The following is a 17,525-nucleotide window of genomic DNA, read 5'->3' on the forward strand; positions in this document are numbered from 1 at the left end:
CTAATCCAGTATCACACCCTCATGACCCAGTATCACACATCCGTGAGACATTCACTCCCAAAAGCCCCACCTATGAGCACTTGAGGCTTTGAGGGGACATCTAGATATAAACCATAACAGCAGCCAAGGCTGGGAACCAGCCGACCTTGCACCTGGGGAGGCATTCCATTCATTCACATTACTGTGTGTTCAGAGAAGTCATTAACGTCATCTTCACAGCTCCACAGCTGAGACTCTTCCTGCTGTTGTCAGTTGTTCTTCGAGTGTACCTCAGAACTCTCATTAATGGAGATCAACCAAGTCAATCTCTTCCTGCAGCCTTGGAGAGCCTAAGTACCTGGGGACACGGAATTGCTGCGCTGCACTGCTTTTGAAAATACCTCCAAGAGGCTGAGCTCATAGGAATGTCATTTGTTTGCTTCATAACAGTAGCACATGTTAAAATCAGGCTATAAACAATCCAACTTTTCTTTCATTTTATATTTATTTTCTGGAGGTGATGTGCAAATAATCATTCATGTGGTATCCAGAAACATTTTTGTCTGTAGTAATAGCAGATGGCACAGCATTTTTCACATGCCAGGTTGCATCTATTCCACCACAGTGCAATGTGGAAGTGATCATGGGCTCTTTCAAATGTTCTAACTCCTCATGTACATTTCAGCTGTGGTGGGAAGTTTTTTGCATATCAGTTCAATATGTGGCAAATTTACTTGGAATCCTTGGAATTTGTGCACAGTGTAATCACATGAGAAGTGCTTTGAAAAGAAATATTTTTTTGAGGCCTCATGATTAAAGGTCATCAATTCAACAGAAGTTTAATAAGCATATTCGGAGTGCTAAGCCAGTGGTTTTCCACTGGGATAGGTGGCTTGGTTCCCTGGAGGATTTTGGAAATTCACACGGTTGCTTTTAGTTAATAATGATTAGCAGGGTGCTACTGGCATTTGCTGTGCAGGGCCCAAAGGTACTAGCAGTCTTGCAGCTTGCAGGACAATCTCCTCCAATGAGAGTGGTCCTGTGTGTGTCCCACCCCGTGCAACCACACTCACACCCAGGCTCTTGAAAGGACATTCATGTAGGTAGAAAACCTGTTTATGATTATCTGAGCCTGAAACCTAATTGACTTTATGTAAACACAAAGGTTTTTTTGGCATGGATTTTAACATAAAATGACTTTTCCAGGAAAATTGTAAATTAAATTGTAAATGTAAATTGAGGGAAAATTGTGCTTTGCTTTATTTGGAATCAAGAGCTATTTACCCTCATATAAAATCACATCACTGTTGGAGCCCTGCATGTGATGTTTGAGTCACAGAAAGCCTGACTGTAAACTGCCCGTGTTTGTTATTTCCACTTTCATTTGGATTCTGTACCTAGTACAGGCAAATAACTACTTCACGTGTCTCCTAGTAGTGTTGTGATGAAGCATTTAACATGTATATGATTTTATTACGTTACTTTCTATTTTTCTTATTTTTATAGGCAGGACATTATGTTGAGTTGAGATGATGTGTCTTTAAAAGTATGCGTGTAAGGTGTGTTATTTAAAATCCCATTTTAAGAAAATATAAGACTATTACTCAGTGTTTAAGATATAAGGGGATGTTGGGTGTGATAGGGTTGAAAGACACAAGTAGGGGAACAGCAGACGAGTTGACTGCTATGCCTGGGAAACCCCATAATGCCAGAGGAATGCAAAGCACACGGCAGGAGCCAGGCAGCAACCCTCCCGTGTCCTGAGAGAAAGCACTGGCAGTGTGTCAGGAGGGACATTTTGTTAGGGCATAGCTGGGTGAATTGGAAGGCAAAAGGAATAGTGCATACAAAGTCCTAAAGGGTGGAAGTGGGGCTTTTTCAAATGGCTTGAGCTTGGGGTCCAGGTAGCACTGGGAACTGGTAGAGAGAAGCCCAGGGAGGCAAACAGAAGCACATCAAGACCCTACCAAGCCTTGCTTACATTCTAGTCTAGAAACACTAGTGAGCTACAGAAGGGCTGTTGGATTAGGATCAGGTTGGTATGTTTAACAGACGTGCTCATCACAGTGGTGCAAGGAGGCTGAAGCAAGGCAAGTTCACCTAAGCCAGGAAGTCGCCCGAGCTAGCAGAGGCAGAGCTCAGGAAGGTTCAGGTGGGCTCCGAAGGTGTCAAATCCGCCTCCAGTGCCTGTACTCAACTGCATTGCTGGGCTGTCCCAAAGGCAGGGGAAGTGTGGGACAGTGCAGAGCATGTGGGAGGATTTTTGGCAAATGGGGTCTACTCAGTAGTGAGTGTGGGAGATATGAGGAAGAAAACTAGGAAGGTGGTGGTGAACCTATGGCACGCATGTTGCAGCCGGCTGTTTATTATCATCGAAAGCTCTAAAAGGTTCGCCATCACTGTTCTGGGGTGTGTGTGGTTAAAGAAATATATTCTATGGATAAAATATACTTATAGAATTTTACTGACTTCAACCTCTGTTAAAGAGGTTCCTTTATTTTGTGCATGACTTTGCTTACCTGTTTGCTTTCATTTAATTTGGAACCAGCCTTTCATTTTGTTTTGGAAGAGATTAGAATAACACAGATTCTAAAGAAAATAATGCTACAAATCTAGTGATTAGTATCCAAAGTGCAATGTTAAAATGGAGGAGAGTGATCTTAATTTGGATTTATCCACTGCGTTAGTGAGGGAAATACTGTTCTTGAGAGCCTTTCTGAACCTCTGCTCCCTTTTCATTGTATTAAAATAATGAAGTTAGCTGGGCACTGTGGTACACACCTGGCACACCCCAGCACAGGAGGGTGCTGAGCTTGGTAGCAATCTAGGTAGTTTAGTGACTGGGCAAGACCCTATCTCAAAATCAAGAAAAAAATTTTAAAATCCTGGGAATATAGCTCAGTGCAAAGACACTGGGTTCACTGCCCTGTATCAATCAGTCAATCACTCAAATTTTAAGAAATTCTTAAAAGAGGGGAATATTATCCCCCCATTATCTGTTACCATTTTTATGTATTTCCCTTAAGTCTGTGCTTTGCTTCCTTTAAGTCTTGGTTGTGTGTTTGTGTGTGTGTGTGTATGTGTGTGTGTGTGTATGTATAGAAAGATACAACATTGTAATTGTATACAAATATTCTAGGAGTCAAAATGAAACCAGGAGCATTAGTTTGAATTATCCTCCCTCTCAACTTTTTACTTACATCCAGCATCCTCCTAAATGCAAGATATCTCTAATTGCCTTGTAGGCATCTCTAAGTAAACACATCAGAACTGAGCTCGCCTGCTGCCCCGCACTCTGCCCTTCTCTTTCCCCAGTCTTCCGCTTCGTGGTAAATGGGTCCATCGTCGATTTAGTTGCAGAAGCCAAAAGCCTAAATTTTTCCTTTTCCCTCACTCCCTGCTGAATCCATCTGCAAGTCCTTTTATCTCTGTTTGCAAAGTATATCCAAATTCGTCCACTTTCTTCCACCATCCTTCCCTGATAACTGCGATCCTAACAAGATCCTTCCTAGTGGCCTTAATGTTCCCATGGTCCACTGTCACCACATCTTCCAACCTGTCATCCTCTTTTATTAGAACTGTGTTAGCTTCCTTACTGTCCTTTGCTTCAACTGGCTGTTCTTACTTCTGTAGAGTCTGTTCTCCTAGTAGGCAGGATAGATCACTTAAACATTCTCCTGTTTAAAACCCTCCAGTTGCCTCCCATTATAATTAGAAAATAATTCAAATGCCTGACCAAGGCATGTAAGGCTTGTATGATCTGTCTTTTGCCTGTCTTTCCAAATTCATCTCTCTTGCCTATGCTCTTTGCTTCCTATGTCCAGCTAGCTAAGAGCCATCTTAATGTTTTTAGAACACCACATTTCCTGCCTCAAGCTGTTCCATGAGTGCTTGTCCCTGCCTGAGGCTCTTGTATATCCTATAATGTCACTTTGACACCTTGGGGAGTCATCACACACCACTGTGGGGAAAGTAGACTGGCTTTCTTAGACTTACCACAATGTGTGGTTATATAGTAGTCAGTCAATAAATATTTGAAAGAATGAATACTACTACTTGAACCAGCTCAGAGAATATCTTGTTTCCGGGCATAAGGACGTGGAGTTGAGAGTCAAGGTGTTGCTATGCATCATCGTCTGTTATCTCCTCCCTTTGCAAGACTTGTGTTTTTTTGCAGATCCTGTTTTCTGGGCTTCAAGTAAATACTGGTGGTCAGCTCTCAGCCCCATATCTGCAGTTGGTACTATGATTAATAAACCAAAGTACAATAGATAATAAAGTGTGTACTGGCATCCTAGCTGCCTTTCTGGGACATACAGTTGGAACGAGGCTCGTTTTACCTCTGAGGCCAAAAGTAGTAGGAAGGAGAGATTGGAGGAAGGCGCAGAATAAGAGAGAAAGCCTATAGGTCAGCTTTCTCCAGTTGCCATCGCCAAAGACACATGCTGGTGTAGTCATTGAAGAAGGCATCAAGAAGAGAAAGCAGGCAGTTTAAGAACGGTTTATCTTGGCCAGAAGCAACCGTGTCAAGATCTTCCCTAGGGCATTAATACTCAGAAACCTAAAAAATTTTCACTACCTCTTGTTGCTGCACTGCTAATCTGGGACTATTTGCTAAATTCCCCAAACCCCAAATCTTTTGATGAACTCAGTCTCCAGCTGGTATTACCAGCTTTTACAGAAAGAAGTTATGGCAAGTATAATAGGCTGCTTCTATCTGACTGCCTCTTACCTTACCTGTTCCTTTACCTTGTCCAACACCGAGTCTCCATCAGGTTACGTCCTGAATGAGGTCATTTGCTCTGCATACACTGTGAGATTATGTCGTATACTAATACATTTTCTGCTTTCTGAGCCATGCTTGAGAGGACAGCCTCCTCAGGCATGGAAAGAATTTGCCATTTAACAGAGGAGGACCTTTATGGCTTGTCACAACTTTCAATCATAGCTCTAGTTTTTGACTCTTTAACAGTGGCACAGGAGGCCAGAAACATTTTGCATAACCATTTAGCACAGCCCAGCCATACTAATACGCATCTTCTTAAAAGGAAGTCTTGAAAAGAAAGAATGCTGGCTGTAGGTGTTAACAATATCTGCATTAATATAATTAACATAAGTGAAACCCATAATATTTTAGTTTTAGTTTTGCTCCAAAATTACCTTTCAACCATCATTTTCCTTTATAAATAATGTGTAGCAACATTACTGTTTTGGCTCTTTATTTTTTATTTAAAAAACTTTTTTTTGGAAGCACGCATACACACACACACACACACACACACACACACGCACTGCATATCTAGAGGTCCATAGGACAAAAATGAATGGCCGAGTTTTCAAAATTGTGTGAACCTGTGAGACCTCATATTGAAAAGCCTAGCAAATGGCAAGCTGGCTAATTAAAACAAATGTACAAGAGAATGATTGTAGTACAATGACAGTATGTCCAAAATAAACAGAAAATCTTAAAAAGTTGAGAGAAAAAACAGATTTCCTAAAAAGGAGAAACTATCCAGTTGACAGTACGTTTATTAGCAGGGTCAGGGGTTAGGTGTTGTAGTCCTAGGGCAGGGGAGCCACCCTTCCGGTGCAGTCTGTCGCCCTCTGCAGGTCCTTGTCCTCTCTCAGGACATGGGTGTCTCAGGGCCATGGGAGGTGAGCTACCACCGGCCTCAGAAGTTGCTCTACTTTGAGGTAAGTTTTCTTTTCAGTGGGGGAATGACTCCCTTTTGTGTGTGTGTACTGTTGTGATATTCTCACATTTGACTGAATAAGATCACAGTCTCTTATTTTTATTTTAAAAACAAACACCTTTGTAGAGCTTAAATTACATAATGAGAACAGATAAATTTTTTTGAGATGGGACCTTTATGGAAAAGGCTGAACATTGGAGGATGATTCAGTGGGTTCTCAGGCCAACCAACCTCCCTTCCCTGGTCATTTCAATTCTATTAGGGCAATTATAGATTATAACTCAAAATATCTGAAAACCCAGTTAAAGAGATAAGAAATTCATTTTTACTGTTTTGTACTCTAAATTGTAAATGAGATGCAAGATTGTCTAATAGGTTTAGAGTTTAAAATTGAAATTTTCTATGTTATTATATATCTATAACCATGAAGGTGAGTTTAGAAAGTTTTGAAAATAGTGATTTTTAAAAATTCTTTTTTGTCATATTGAAGTTATGATTTTTTAAAAAATGGACCCTGGCCACTTTGTGTCTCTGAATGCCCCTTCCTTTCCCTATTTTTAGAACGAGGCAGAGGGTTTTATTGAGTCTGAGCAGAGAAGATAAGTATAGTGTGTTGGGCAGGGCACTGAAGGAGAACACAGCTCCTGCTGTTCTTCCCGAGAGATGGGAAGCCAAGCGTCCAACCCACACTTTTCTCAGGTGTCAGGCAGACATACTGGATGGAAAGAATAGCTCTGTCGAGGGAAGGATTGTGTATGTGTGTGCACGTGTGTGTGTGCACACATTTAATTTGCATAATGGGGGCTTGTTTGGCCAGCAGTGTCCTTTGATCGGCAGATGGGAACAAGAGGCAGCTCTGTTCTGTCTGCTGAAGGTTCTGATCATCGTTTTTCAAATGTTCCTCCCTCACGGCCCGTCCCTTTCCTGGGAGCCAGTGAGTTTCCCATAGCTCTGAGCCAATGAAAATGCCACATCCCCATGTTGCTTGTGGTGCTGCAAGGCCTCTTTCCCTTGTAAATTGCTGCTGCTGTAGGGGAAGTGTGTTGGTTCTGATTCTGAATTTCATCTGTAGGTTACTGAACGTCAGATTCTCAACCCCGTGACTACCATACCTCAGCAAGCACTCCAAGCTGAAGCTCTAAGGATCTTAATTTACCTCTTGGTGTTCTTGATGAAACAGTCCTGGCATAGTCGAATCATTCATTCAGCACACTTGAGTGTCTGTCATGTGCCAGACACTCCTGGGTGTTTGGAGTACACGTATGAAAACTGCCAAAATCACCGTGTCTTGGAGTTTACACCAGAACCTTAATTCTCACCTGCTCCTCCTCTTCCGGAGAGGGGATCATTCCCCACAAGCTGTAAAAATTTATTCATTTACTTAGCTTTTTCGGTGTGCTTTTTTTGAGCTACTAAGTTGCTTAACATGTGAATGAGACACATGACTGCCCTAGGAGAGTTTGTGTGTGTAAGAGGCAGACAGATAGACAGGCAAACATGTAAAACCTCCTGCTTCCCAGCAGGCTGGATAGGAGAGGTAGAAGCAGTGGCTCTGAGGGAAGAGAGTAGAAGGAAAGAGGCCCTCTTACAGGGGCGTGCTTTTTATGACAGAGGGACTGTTAAACGTAGTCTCAAGGTCACTTCTGCTTGCTTGGGGTACATGGAAATGTAGCCATGATGGGGTCTGAGGGAAGAGGTGGGTGAGGCCAGGCGGTGGGTGAGGCCAGGCAGTGGCAGGCCATGAGTATGTGATAGGTACTCTGCAAGCAAGGCAGAGGGTGGTGTGACATGATCCTCGGTCTCAGGATAACTGAAGATTGGAATGCACTGGGGAGCAGAAGCTGGGCGGCAGGAATTCAGCTGAGTGATTGTCTTTCATTTATTCATTTAGTCATTCAGCATATATTTATGAAGGGCTTGCCTTGTAGCCAGTGCTGGGATTTTCCAAATAGTTCAGGCAGGAACCTGTGAGGGCTGGAAATGTAGCTGTGGTGGACAAGAATGGAAAGGCTGGGATGGATGTGAGAAGCGTTAGACCAGGGGTGGGATCAGGCAACTGATATGGCAGTGAGACCTAAGAAAAGGCCAGTTTAAGGCACACAAGGGAGTGTGTGTGTGTGTGTGTGTGTGTGTGTGTGTGTGTGTGTGTATGCTATCAGGTGCCTGGCAGTTGAGGTCAGGTACTTGGACAACAGCTCACTCTGTAGGACCCATTTTTTGTGGTAAAGTTCAGGGATTGTCATGAGAATCCCTAGTAATTTGTTAAACTTAGGCTGGGAGATTGTTCAGCCAGTGAATCCTATACTACACTTGTCCTTGCACAGCAAGTTGGAAGTAACAGGTCCTTTAGGTCGTAGCCACTTTGGTAGAAATGTACATTTGAAAATGAATTACATGCGTGATTACCGATCTTAGATGCTAGTTCAAGAAGAATGGCACCTATTCATGTCCTTAACTTAATTTTCAAATTTCAGGTTTCTTTTTTGCTGAGTGACCAAAACATACATATGAACACAAGTTGGGGGGTACATATAGGCATCTCAGTCTCTTTTGCTAAGTGTTGGTTGCTTTCTGCTTTACTGGTCAGTGGTATATAAAAATGCAGCAGTTTGCGCTGCTGTGTATCCAGATAGACCATTCTCCCAATAGTTGGATAATTCCAAATTTAATTCTGAACTGAGAGAACTGATTTCATTGATATTTTTGAAAAGAAGAACTGGGAAAAAAACTGGAAATAATATAATAGCTTGTCTTTAAAAAATGCTTTTGTGGGCTGGGGATTTAGCTCAGTGGTTTTGCCGCCTGCTGTGCAAGCGCAAGGACCCAAGTTCGATCCTCGGTACCAAAACCAAAAAAATGCTTGTGTTCCCTTGGAGGAGCCAGCCCATTTCTCTTGGTCAAGGAAGTGTGTTGCATTTTAAACATGTGGTGGTTGTTATTCATTGCCCTTTTTTTTTTAAGGTAGGAAATGTTCTTTGGACTGAGTTAAATTCTGCTCAGCATAAAAGATGCGATGTGGAACAAAGCCTGCAGACTGTGACTAATTGACATGCACTGGGCTAATGAGAAGACAGAATGTCTCTAATCAGCAGCAGAACAAACACTCACAAAGGGTCTCCTTCCCTCCTAGGACCTCCTTCGCAGGGCATCTGGCTGGGATCCTTGTTGGACTCATGTACACTCATGGGCCTCTGAAGAAAATCATGGAAACATGTGCAGGTATACAACAAAATGCCTTTGGCATGACAAGTTAGAAGTTCATCTTAATTTTAATGTCAACAGAAGCAACTCCAAGTGTCTTATGGTTCAGCGTAGGAATCTCCCAGTATGCTCATTTTCCTTTTTGAACCAGGAGATAAAACAGCTAGTACAGTCCTCACATAGCTCCATAGGGAAAACATAAACCCAAATTTCAGATCTGAGGCTTTCTTAAGAAACAAGTATTGGTGGATTCTTACCCTCAGCCTTAAAGCTACTCACAGAAAACTGTAATTTCCTCAAAACTGCAGAGAACTGTAGTGGGTTTAAAATAATGCATTTTCTATAATAGTACGTGAATTAACATATTTGTAAGTCAAAGTTTAAAAAGAAAACCCAATCAAGACTGAAGTACAAAGCCAGCATTTTAGAGAATCCAGAATGACCACCAGGTCCTTGGTAGGCAAGACATATGAGGTGTTATGGAAAACATGGTGAATGTTTAAATTTTAATTTCTTACAGTAAAAACCACATTGCCATAATCCTCCTCAATATACTCCCACTCTCTATGAACACACTTAGTGTTTTTTACTTTCTGGAGGAATTCTGGTCCACCTCTTTTGTGAGTGCCCTTAGTTGTGCTGTCATGGCTGCCTCGATGTCCTTAATTTATTCAGACATTTACCTTTCATGGTCATTTTGACTTTGGGGAAGAGCCAGAAGTTGCATGGTGCCAAATCTAGTAAATAAGGTGGATAAGGACACACATCATGATTTTAACAAGCCTGTCTTTCTATTGGATGGCAAGGAGCAGGAGACTTCCAGAACTACTTGAGAAAGTGACAGGAACAATGGGATAAGTGTGTTTGAGCGAGGGGGAGTATTTTGGGGAGATTAATGGTGGTTTATCTTACTGTAATAAATTTATTTAAATTTGAACACTGTATTTTGACCACTCCTTGTCTTCATACTGACACATTCATATTATCACTTGAAGGTTGGCTTCTGCTTTTTTTCTGTAAATTGATGCTCAATGAAAATAGTTATTTAGAAATAAATGCATATAGACCTCTTAATTTAAAATGTTCTACCAGTTTAAAGGAAACTATTTCACAAACACTTGTTTTATAGACCCTGTGAGTTCCAATATTTCATCTTTTATTCATGGAAAATCTTCTGAGACTATCTTACCTTTTCTTGAACCATAAATAATTTGTTTTCACAGTTTGTGCTGATGATTGGTATTCTTGAAAACCATATAATATTCATGATATGAGAAAGCTTTCTCGGCACTGCTTTGTCACCCTTATTAGTAGGTGGTGCTCATTTTGGGATGATTTTTACAGCCTGCACCACATGGAAGGAGATTCCCGTTTTCCTGCTTTTGCCCACTGCTGTGTTTTCTCGTGCACACTTTGAGGAAGTGGCAAGAGCTTCATTTAATGAAATTGCTCCATTTTATTATATTGTCAATGTAGTTTGATTATGGAAATCTAGTAATGAGTACTGATCACAGAGAAGAAATGTTCTCTAGTGTTCATCATTTTCATTTCATTTTTCTGTGTGTCTTGAGATCAAATGGTTATTAAAGCTTTCTGCAGACATAGTACAGCATTTAGGCAAGTGCTTAGTTTCCTTTCTAAAGAGGATTTTCCCCACAATTATAACATCTAAAATTGTAGTTGTGTTCCTTAAAATCTCACCTGTTTTTTTGTGAAGACATTTTTAATACATCATTCTTTTTTCAAAGAAACACAGTAGGAAGTTAAATATGCAAAATTGAACCACCCATTCAGTGCCATTTGCAAACAGCCTGCAGGCTCTGCCTGCTTCCTGGTAAAGCTAGGGAAAAGATCTGGAGTGAGCTGAGAATTGAAGTGGCACAAGAACCTCCTGGAAAATGACCCAGCGTGTAGAAGCTCCTGAAAATTGAGGGTGGTGCTGAGGGTGTGCCTAGGCCCTTCGCTCTCTCCATTCAGCTATGGCAAAGGAGAAAGTCCCTGAGGAAGGTCAGGGAATAGCATACTCCCTGTTGGGAGAAACCTCACTCTTTAGCCCGAGCATCTCTACTTGCACCATGGTATCAAAACCCAAGCTTGGTACCTTTTAGGGGCAAAGACTGACTTAAGTCAACAGGAACCTTTAAGAAACTACAGCGAGTATTTCATCACCCCCCCCCCCATCTTGTTCCCTATAGAGCTGACCCTCAAACAAAAGGGAGTTTAATAACAGTTGTTTAGAAATCATTTGAAATGACCCTGGGCCTTGTCATAAAGTACCTCACACTTGTTGGAAAGAATATCAGATAAAGCCTTATATTCCTACCATTGAGATGTTTATGTCTCTCACATTTAGGCCTATTTTCTTCTAATGGTGGATACTCAGGACAGCAGTACTACTTTAATAGTTCAGGTAAGCACTTTATTTCATTTAATACAGTTTAATTTATTTTAAAAATTACAGTGTTTTCCAAGATAGAGCTGTTTTAACATAATCCTAATTTATATTGTGGTAGAATAGTTCACACATTATTTAATTGTACCTTTAACTTTCATGGACGCTAGATGGGGAGGAATAACCCAGGAAGAATATTTGGGTGGGTTGTAGGGAAAGCCAGTGTAGCAAGTGGTGACTCTGGCATGAAAAAATTTATATGGTTGGTGTGAAGTCTTGCATACATGACAAGATTCACACTAGACTCAGATCTCTTGGTTCTCAGCCTCAGGCTGTACTGTTGGCAGTGTGTTAGAAGTTAGCTTCAGGTATATACTTGTCTGCAATCTAACCCATGTACATATTCAGGAAGGCTCATGGTTACCGTAGCTAAGATGCTAATAGGCCTTCCTCTAATAAATACTGTGTGGCTTAGAGAGGAAGACAGATTTTTCTAGATGTCTGTTGAAATATGTAGAAAGGACTTCTTGTTGACAGCATAACACTTGTTTTGGGATAAGGCCATCACATTCCATCCTGGTGCAGTGTGCTAACTTTTTGTTACTGTAATGAAATACCTAAGGCAGGTGAATTTTATAAAGGAAAGAGGTTTATTTAGCTGACAGTTTTGGAGGTAAAAGAGCATTGCGCTAGCATTAGCTCAGTTCTGTTGACAAGCTTCTTGCTGGCCATGTCCTGAGCCAGCACATGGTGAGAGACAGTGTATATGATTATGTGTGTTGGGTCTCTGTCCTTCTAAAGGCACCAGGATTCAAGCAGGAGGCCTCCAGTGTGATGACCTTATCTAAAACTGATCCCTTTCCAAAGGCTGCACCTCTAAACATCATGATCAGATTAAATTTCTACCCTCTTAATACCGTTAACATATGAGTTTTGGGATTAAATTCCTCCATGAGTTCAGAGGGATAAACCGTATTCAAGACAAAGTAGGCTGCTATACTGTAATATCTTGGATCAGTATCATCAGATATATTCTATGGAGCCACTGGGTGTCTTAATGCAGTGGACCGACTGACTGTGTCTCCCTCCACATTCAGATGTTGAAATCCTAACCTCTAACATGATGGTATTTGGCGATGGGACCTTTGGTAAGAAATGGGTCGTGAGAGTAGAGCTCTCACAGATGGGGTTAGTGCTCATATAAAAGGGACCCCACAAAGCTCGCTAGTCTCCTTTCTGTTCTGTGATGGTACAACATGTTGACAGCCTGCACCCCAGAAGGCACTCCCAGCATGACCATGTTGACACTGTGATCCCTGAACTATGAGACATACATGACTGTTGCTTAAGCCACCAGCCTATGATTATTTGTTAGAGCAGACCAATGGGCTGCTGTGACATACATGCATTATATTCATGTCATTTGAGAACTGTGGCTTAAATTTGGGGTCAGAAGACTACTCTATAAAGAGCCAGATAACTAATGTTTTAGGCTCCAAGGGCTTTACTGGCTGTATGGTTCTGTCAGAACTAGTAAACCTGTCCCTGTAGCGTGAAAGCAGCCATAAACAATTGATAGACAAATAAGCATTACTCTCTTCCAGGAAAATCATATTTATAAAAATAGGTAGTGGGTTGGATGTGGACCATGAATGGCAGCTTTTTGACCATTTGCTTAAATAATATCAGAACAAAAAATTGCTTTATTTCCCGTGATGGTTAAACTTGTCAACCTGATTAGATTCAGAAGCACACGTGAATTTAGTAAAGCACACTTTTGGGTGTGAATGTGAGTGTTGCTAGAGACAGTTGGCATGCGAAACAGCAAACTAAGTGGGGAGACCCACCCTGAATGCAGGCTGCACCAGCAATAGGACGGGGGTCCAAATGGAACAAGTGGGAGGAGGAGGAAGCATGTCACCATGCCCGCCGTGAGGTAAGCAGCTTTCCTCCACCATGCCCTTCCTCCATGATATTCCTGCCTTGTCACCAGCTGACCATGGACTGAAACCTGAAACTGTGAACCAGAGTGGACATTTCCTCCTGTCGGTTGTTTTTCTCAGGAACTTTGTTATAGTGGTGAAAAGCCGACGCACACCTTTTCCCCATGACAGTGTTCTTCGCCATGGACTGGTTAACCCAGCAGCATATTGTGAGTGGTCATGTTGTACAGCGTAGTGGATTGGACGTTGTAGGAGAGATGAAAAGACCAACAGTCCCTATCTGAGAGAGTTTATATGGGGGAGTGGGGGTGTAGGTGCTGCTTTCATTTGAAGCGATGAGTAAACAGAATGTTAATCCAGGTGGGATGGTAAGAATAATGGGATGCTAGCCATTGATGTTAGTAGTTGTGGAGATCTTGCTGTGTTTCGTCCTGTCTCTCGCTTGCAGCTTCCTCACACTGGGAGCTGGCTATGCTGTGCTCTGGAGCCCCCCTTTCCTGCACAGCCGGAACCAATAAAGACAGCCTGAAAAGTGAACAGAAGCCTAGAAAGTGCCTCCAGGCTCATTTCCTTTATTTCCTTTTCCTCGAGACTCAAATTCTTGTATTACCTGTTACACAGTGTCTGAAAATATTTTCGGATATTTCCTTCAGTCTTTTACTTGATCTTGGCTGAAGGGCTAACCCAGAGCCAGTTGTTCCTTCCTGGCAGAAGCAGAAATCTAACCCGGAAAGATTAACATGGAAGGTCAGTGCTCAGCCGGGGAGGGACAAGCGGGTTGCTTTACTGGCGGCCATCCAGAGGAAGTGGAGTGCGGGACTTGATGGATGACAAGAAGTTAAGGAAAGCAGTGGGAGGAAAGGGCTTTTGGTGAGCAGAAGCAGACTCTGGAAAGGCCTGTTAGATTATTCAGAATGTGCTGGACAGACATTAAAGAATTAAATCAGTGGCTTGATAGTGTTGGAATTACAGTCACATTGTGTTTTCTGTGTAGTTCTCAGGCCTCAGACCCTGATTATCAGTCGTGGCTGTGTAGTCTGTGTATTGCCTGAGGGGCTTTTATAACTTACCCATGACTTGAATTTTTCCCAGACCAGTGAAGTCAGAATGAGTGTAGAGACAGGGATTGGCACTGTTTTAAGAAAAGCTCCTCAGGTGGCTCTGTTTGGATTAGGAACAAAATCCACGGCCTTAGGTGACTGGGGTCCCAGGCTTGGGGACCAGAGAAATGAACACTGACTCTGCCCTAAGATGAGCCTCACTTCTGAGGCTTTCACCTCTGCTGATTTGGATGCTTAAAAGTCCCAGAAACTTGGTCTGGATGCAGAGGAATGGTTGTTGGGCAGTGCTGACTCTCTTGTTTCTACCTGTGGGCTCACCTGAAGAGAGAAGGTGTGCTAAGTGCTTAAGGATGGAGCTGATAACTGGTCATTTGAAAGAGCATGTTTGGTTGCTGGATGTAGACCACGCAGTTCAAACCGCCTTAAATATGAAAGGAGCTTTACTGGCCCGTGTGACGAGGAGAGGAAGAGCTGAATTGGCCCCGAGAACCACCATGGTTCCATTTCCTGTTGTGGTTTCTCTCTGTGAGCTTTATGCTCTCCCTGAGGCAGGGGACAAAGCAGGGCACCTGACCCGCTTGAAGTTGCTAGAGGGATAAGGGCTTTTCTTCTGGTTCAGTTTTTTTACATCCCCAAAACAAACAGCAGTGTTCTTCTGGGTGAAAAAAATAGCAAGAACATACTTGTGCACAGACGTGGCTTATGGTTGTGGGTTACCTAGTCCTAACCCTCATAGCTGGGAAACTGGGGTTTAGTAATTTGGCCAAATTCACCCAGGTAGTTAGTGGAAAGGCTAAAGACAAAGGTGGATGCCTCTAGTTCCTAGCTCCCGCTTTTGCTGTGGTACAGGGTTAGGTGATGGGCACTCTGCCAGTCTAACCTTATAAAGCAGGGCAGTTCCATTTACTCTCTTTTCTCTCTTTCCCTTTTATCTTTTTATCTTTTTTTTTCTTTCTGCACTCTATTTGTTAAGAAAAGAGAGAGAAACCTGCCTCTTTCTTCTTTCATATGGAAGAAGCATAGGCCCAGCAGACACACAGGCCAGAAACTCCAGGCAAAAACACCAGCCCGTCTTGCTTTCCTTTCCGCCGCTCTATAAGATTACCATAGTTATATTCCTTCCTCTGAAGTGATTGGATTTCTTCAAAGGCAGAGCTACAGAAGGCCAGGTGGCCTTGTTAATGGTCATCTGGGGGACTTTTCTGAAAGCATATGTATCTCTTACAAGTAATGATTCATTCTTAACATGGCGATCCTTTTAGCTGGGAAAGTCTTTATAGGTCAGAAAACCTCATGAATGTTTAAAAAGCTGTTACCAATTTTTCTAATCTTGGTGGTGTTTCTTGATCTCCTTGGCCATGAAATCCTGGTATGTGTATAAGGAACAGATGGAGTAGTTAATAGAATAATGATAACCAGAGTTTCTTTTCCTACCAAAGTATGTAGCTAAAATAGTTTCCCCATACAATACAGCTACAAAAGAACTTTAAATGAGTATTCATCACAGGATATAATTTAAACTTATTTATCTTCAGTGTTTGATTGTTAGGTTTTCCAAGGAATGTTTATTATAAAGATTTAAAAACATCTGATTGGGCGAGCAGCACAGCTGTAGGAAATTTTTGGTCCTGGGAGACCTGTTCTCATCATAATAGCTATTGATGGGATTTCTGGTCTTGTTGATGATTTATGATTGATGATATACAGCCTTTAATCACACTAGTGTTTTTGACTTAAGGCACCAAAACTTTCTCATTCTTTCTCCCCACATTGTGTCTGACAAGTACCAAATTAGGGTTTATAATATTCAGATGTTTAGAGTCGTTATCTTTATTTAATTAAAGCACTACTAGGGTATTTTCAAGTAAGAAATAACATGAAGAAAAATCTTTTTCTGTATCAAGAAAATGTTATCTAAAATCACTGCAGATGTACCTGCAATTAAAACTTTATAGATATATGTAGCATCTGTATGCATGGGTATCCATGGGCTTTGGGTTATTTGAATTTTGAATTAGCTGAGTGTTTTGGAAGATGAATAGGTAGACACACTGCTTAGATTTCCCATAACGGAATGACTTTCCACAGGGGTTTGAAAGTGATAATGAGCCTTGTGGGAAATTACCACATATGCTTGTTGTGTTGCAATAAAATAATTGGCATTCTTAGGGAATTGGGCAGTCTCTTTATTCAGGGATTTCTGAAGCACCCCATGGTATTCAGTGACTTATCCATACATATTCTATTAGTGTTTTGGAGTCATTGTCCCTTTCTTTTGTCCCTTGTGAAGTAGGATTAATTTTGGTTTGACTGATTGCTCTCCTATGAAAGTCTTTGTTTTTGGTGAAGAGAACAGGAAGCAAGATTCATACTCCTGCTTCAGTCTCCTTTCCTTGTCAAGGTATGAAGCGTGCTGGGGGGAGGGTGTCCCCAGCACATCAGCAGGAGCTGAATTTTTCTGATGGTTCCATTGGGTACAGACTGATTTGAGGAGAAATGTCCATTTTGAAAATTGTATCCAGATCCCGGTTTGATCATAAACCATTGTGAGTATTTGAAAAGTTTATTTATCTCCTTTTCAAAATACTTGTCATGTTAATGTTCTGACATGGGAGACGTGTGAGAGAGAATATGTAAATTAGGTTATTGGAATTATCTAGTGAGTCCTCACTAATTTTTACTGCATTCAGAGCAAGGACCAAATTCCTAAGCAATTTTATTTAAGATTTCTTTACATTACCCGTTTGTTTGTTTGTTTGTTTTTTTACTTCAAGGATATTCAGTAAAATAGAACCAAGCTTTAAGAGTAAAAATGAGCAAAGTATATGAATAGACATTGCTCCAAAGAAGATGTATGAGTGGTCAATCGCGCATAAAACGATGTTCACCATCATTAGTCATCAAAACCACACTAAGGTACTGCTTCATACCCACTAGGACCCAGCGATTCCCCTCCTAGGTCAATGTTCAATAAATGAAAACATATCCACATAAAAGCTTGTCTACAAATGTTTATACCAGAATTATTCATAATATTCAAAGAGGTAAAAAATCTGATGTGTAGATTTTAAAATATGGTCCAGCTGGGTGTGATGGCACACACCTGTAATCTCAACACTCAGGAAGCTGAGGCAGCAGGATTGCCATGCATTCCAGGCCATCCTGGGGTACATGGTGAGTTCAAGGTTAGCCTGAACTGCACAGTGAGACCCTTTTGCCAAAAAAAAAAAAAAAAAAAAAAAAAAGAAGTCTATCC

At 41.5% G+C, this 17,525-nt stretch overlaps 1 protein-coding gene across 13 annotated transcripts in view; it reads left to right on the forward strand.

Annotated features, from left to right (window-relative positions):
• Rhbdd1 (rhomboid domain containing 1) overlaps window positions 1–17,525 on the forward strand; it is a 132,224-nt gene that overhangs the window by 45,178 nt on the left and 69,521 nt on the right. For 11 of the 13 annotated variants that reach the window (XM_087209270.1, XM_087209273.1, XM_087209271.1 and 8 more), the window contains 2 exons: window positions 8,803–8,891; window positions 11,227–11,283. In XM_087209270.1, coding sequence (XP_087065396.1) covers window positions 8,803–8,891; window positions 11,227–11,283 — 146 coding nt within the window. Of the gene's footprint in view, window positions 1–8,802; window positions 8,892–11,226; window positions 11,284–16,670; window positions 16,816–17,043; window positions 17,186–17,525 lie in introns of all 13 variants that reach the window. The other 2 variants (XR_002390296.2, XR_015450538.1) reach the window with 2 other exon arrangements.

This window comes from Heterocephalus glaber, unplaced genomic scaffold (assembly GCF_053883595.1).
Source record: "Heterocephalus glaber isolate CG9 unplaced genomic scaffold, H.glaber_assembly_v1.0 deba00001004, whole genome shotgun sequence".
NCBI lineage: Eukaryota > Metazoa > Chordata > Mammalia > Rodentia > Bathyergidae > Heterocephalus > Heterocephalus glaber.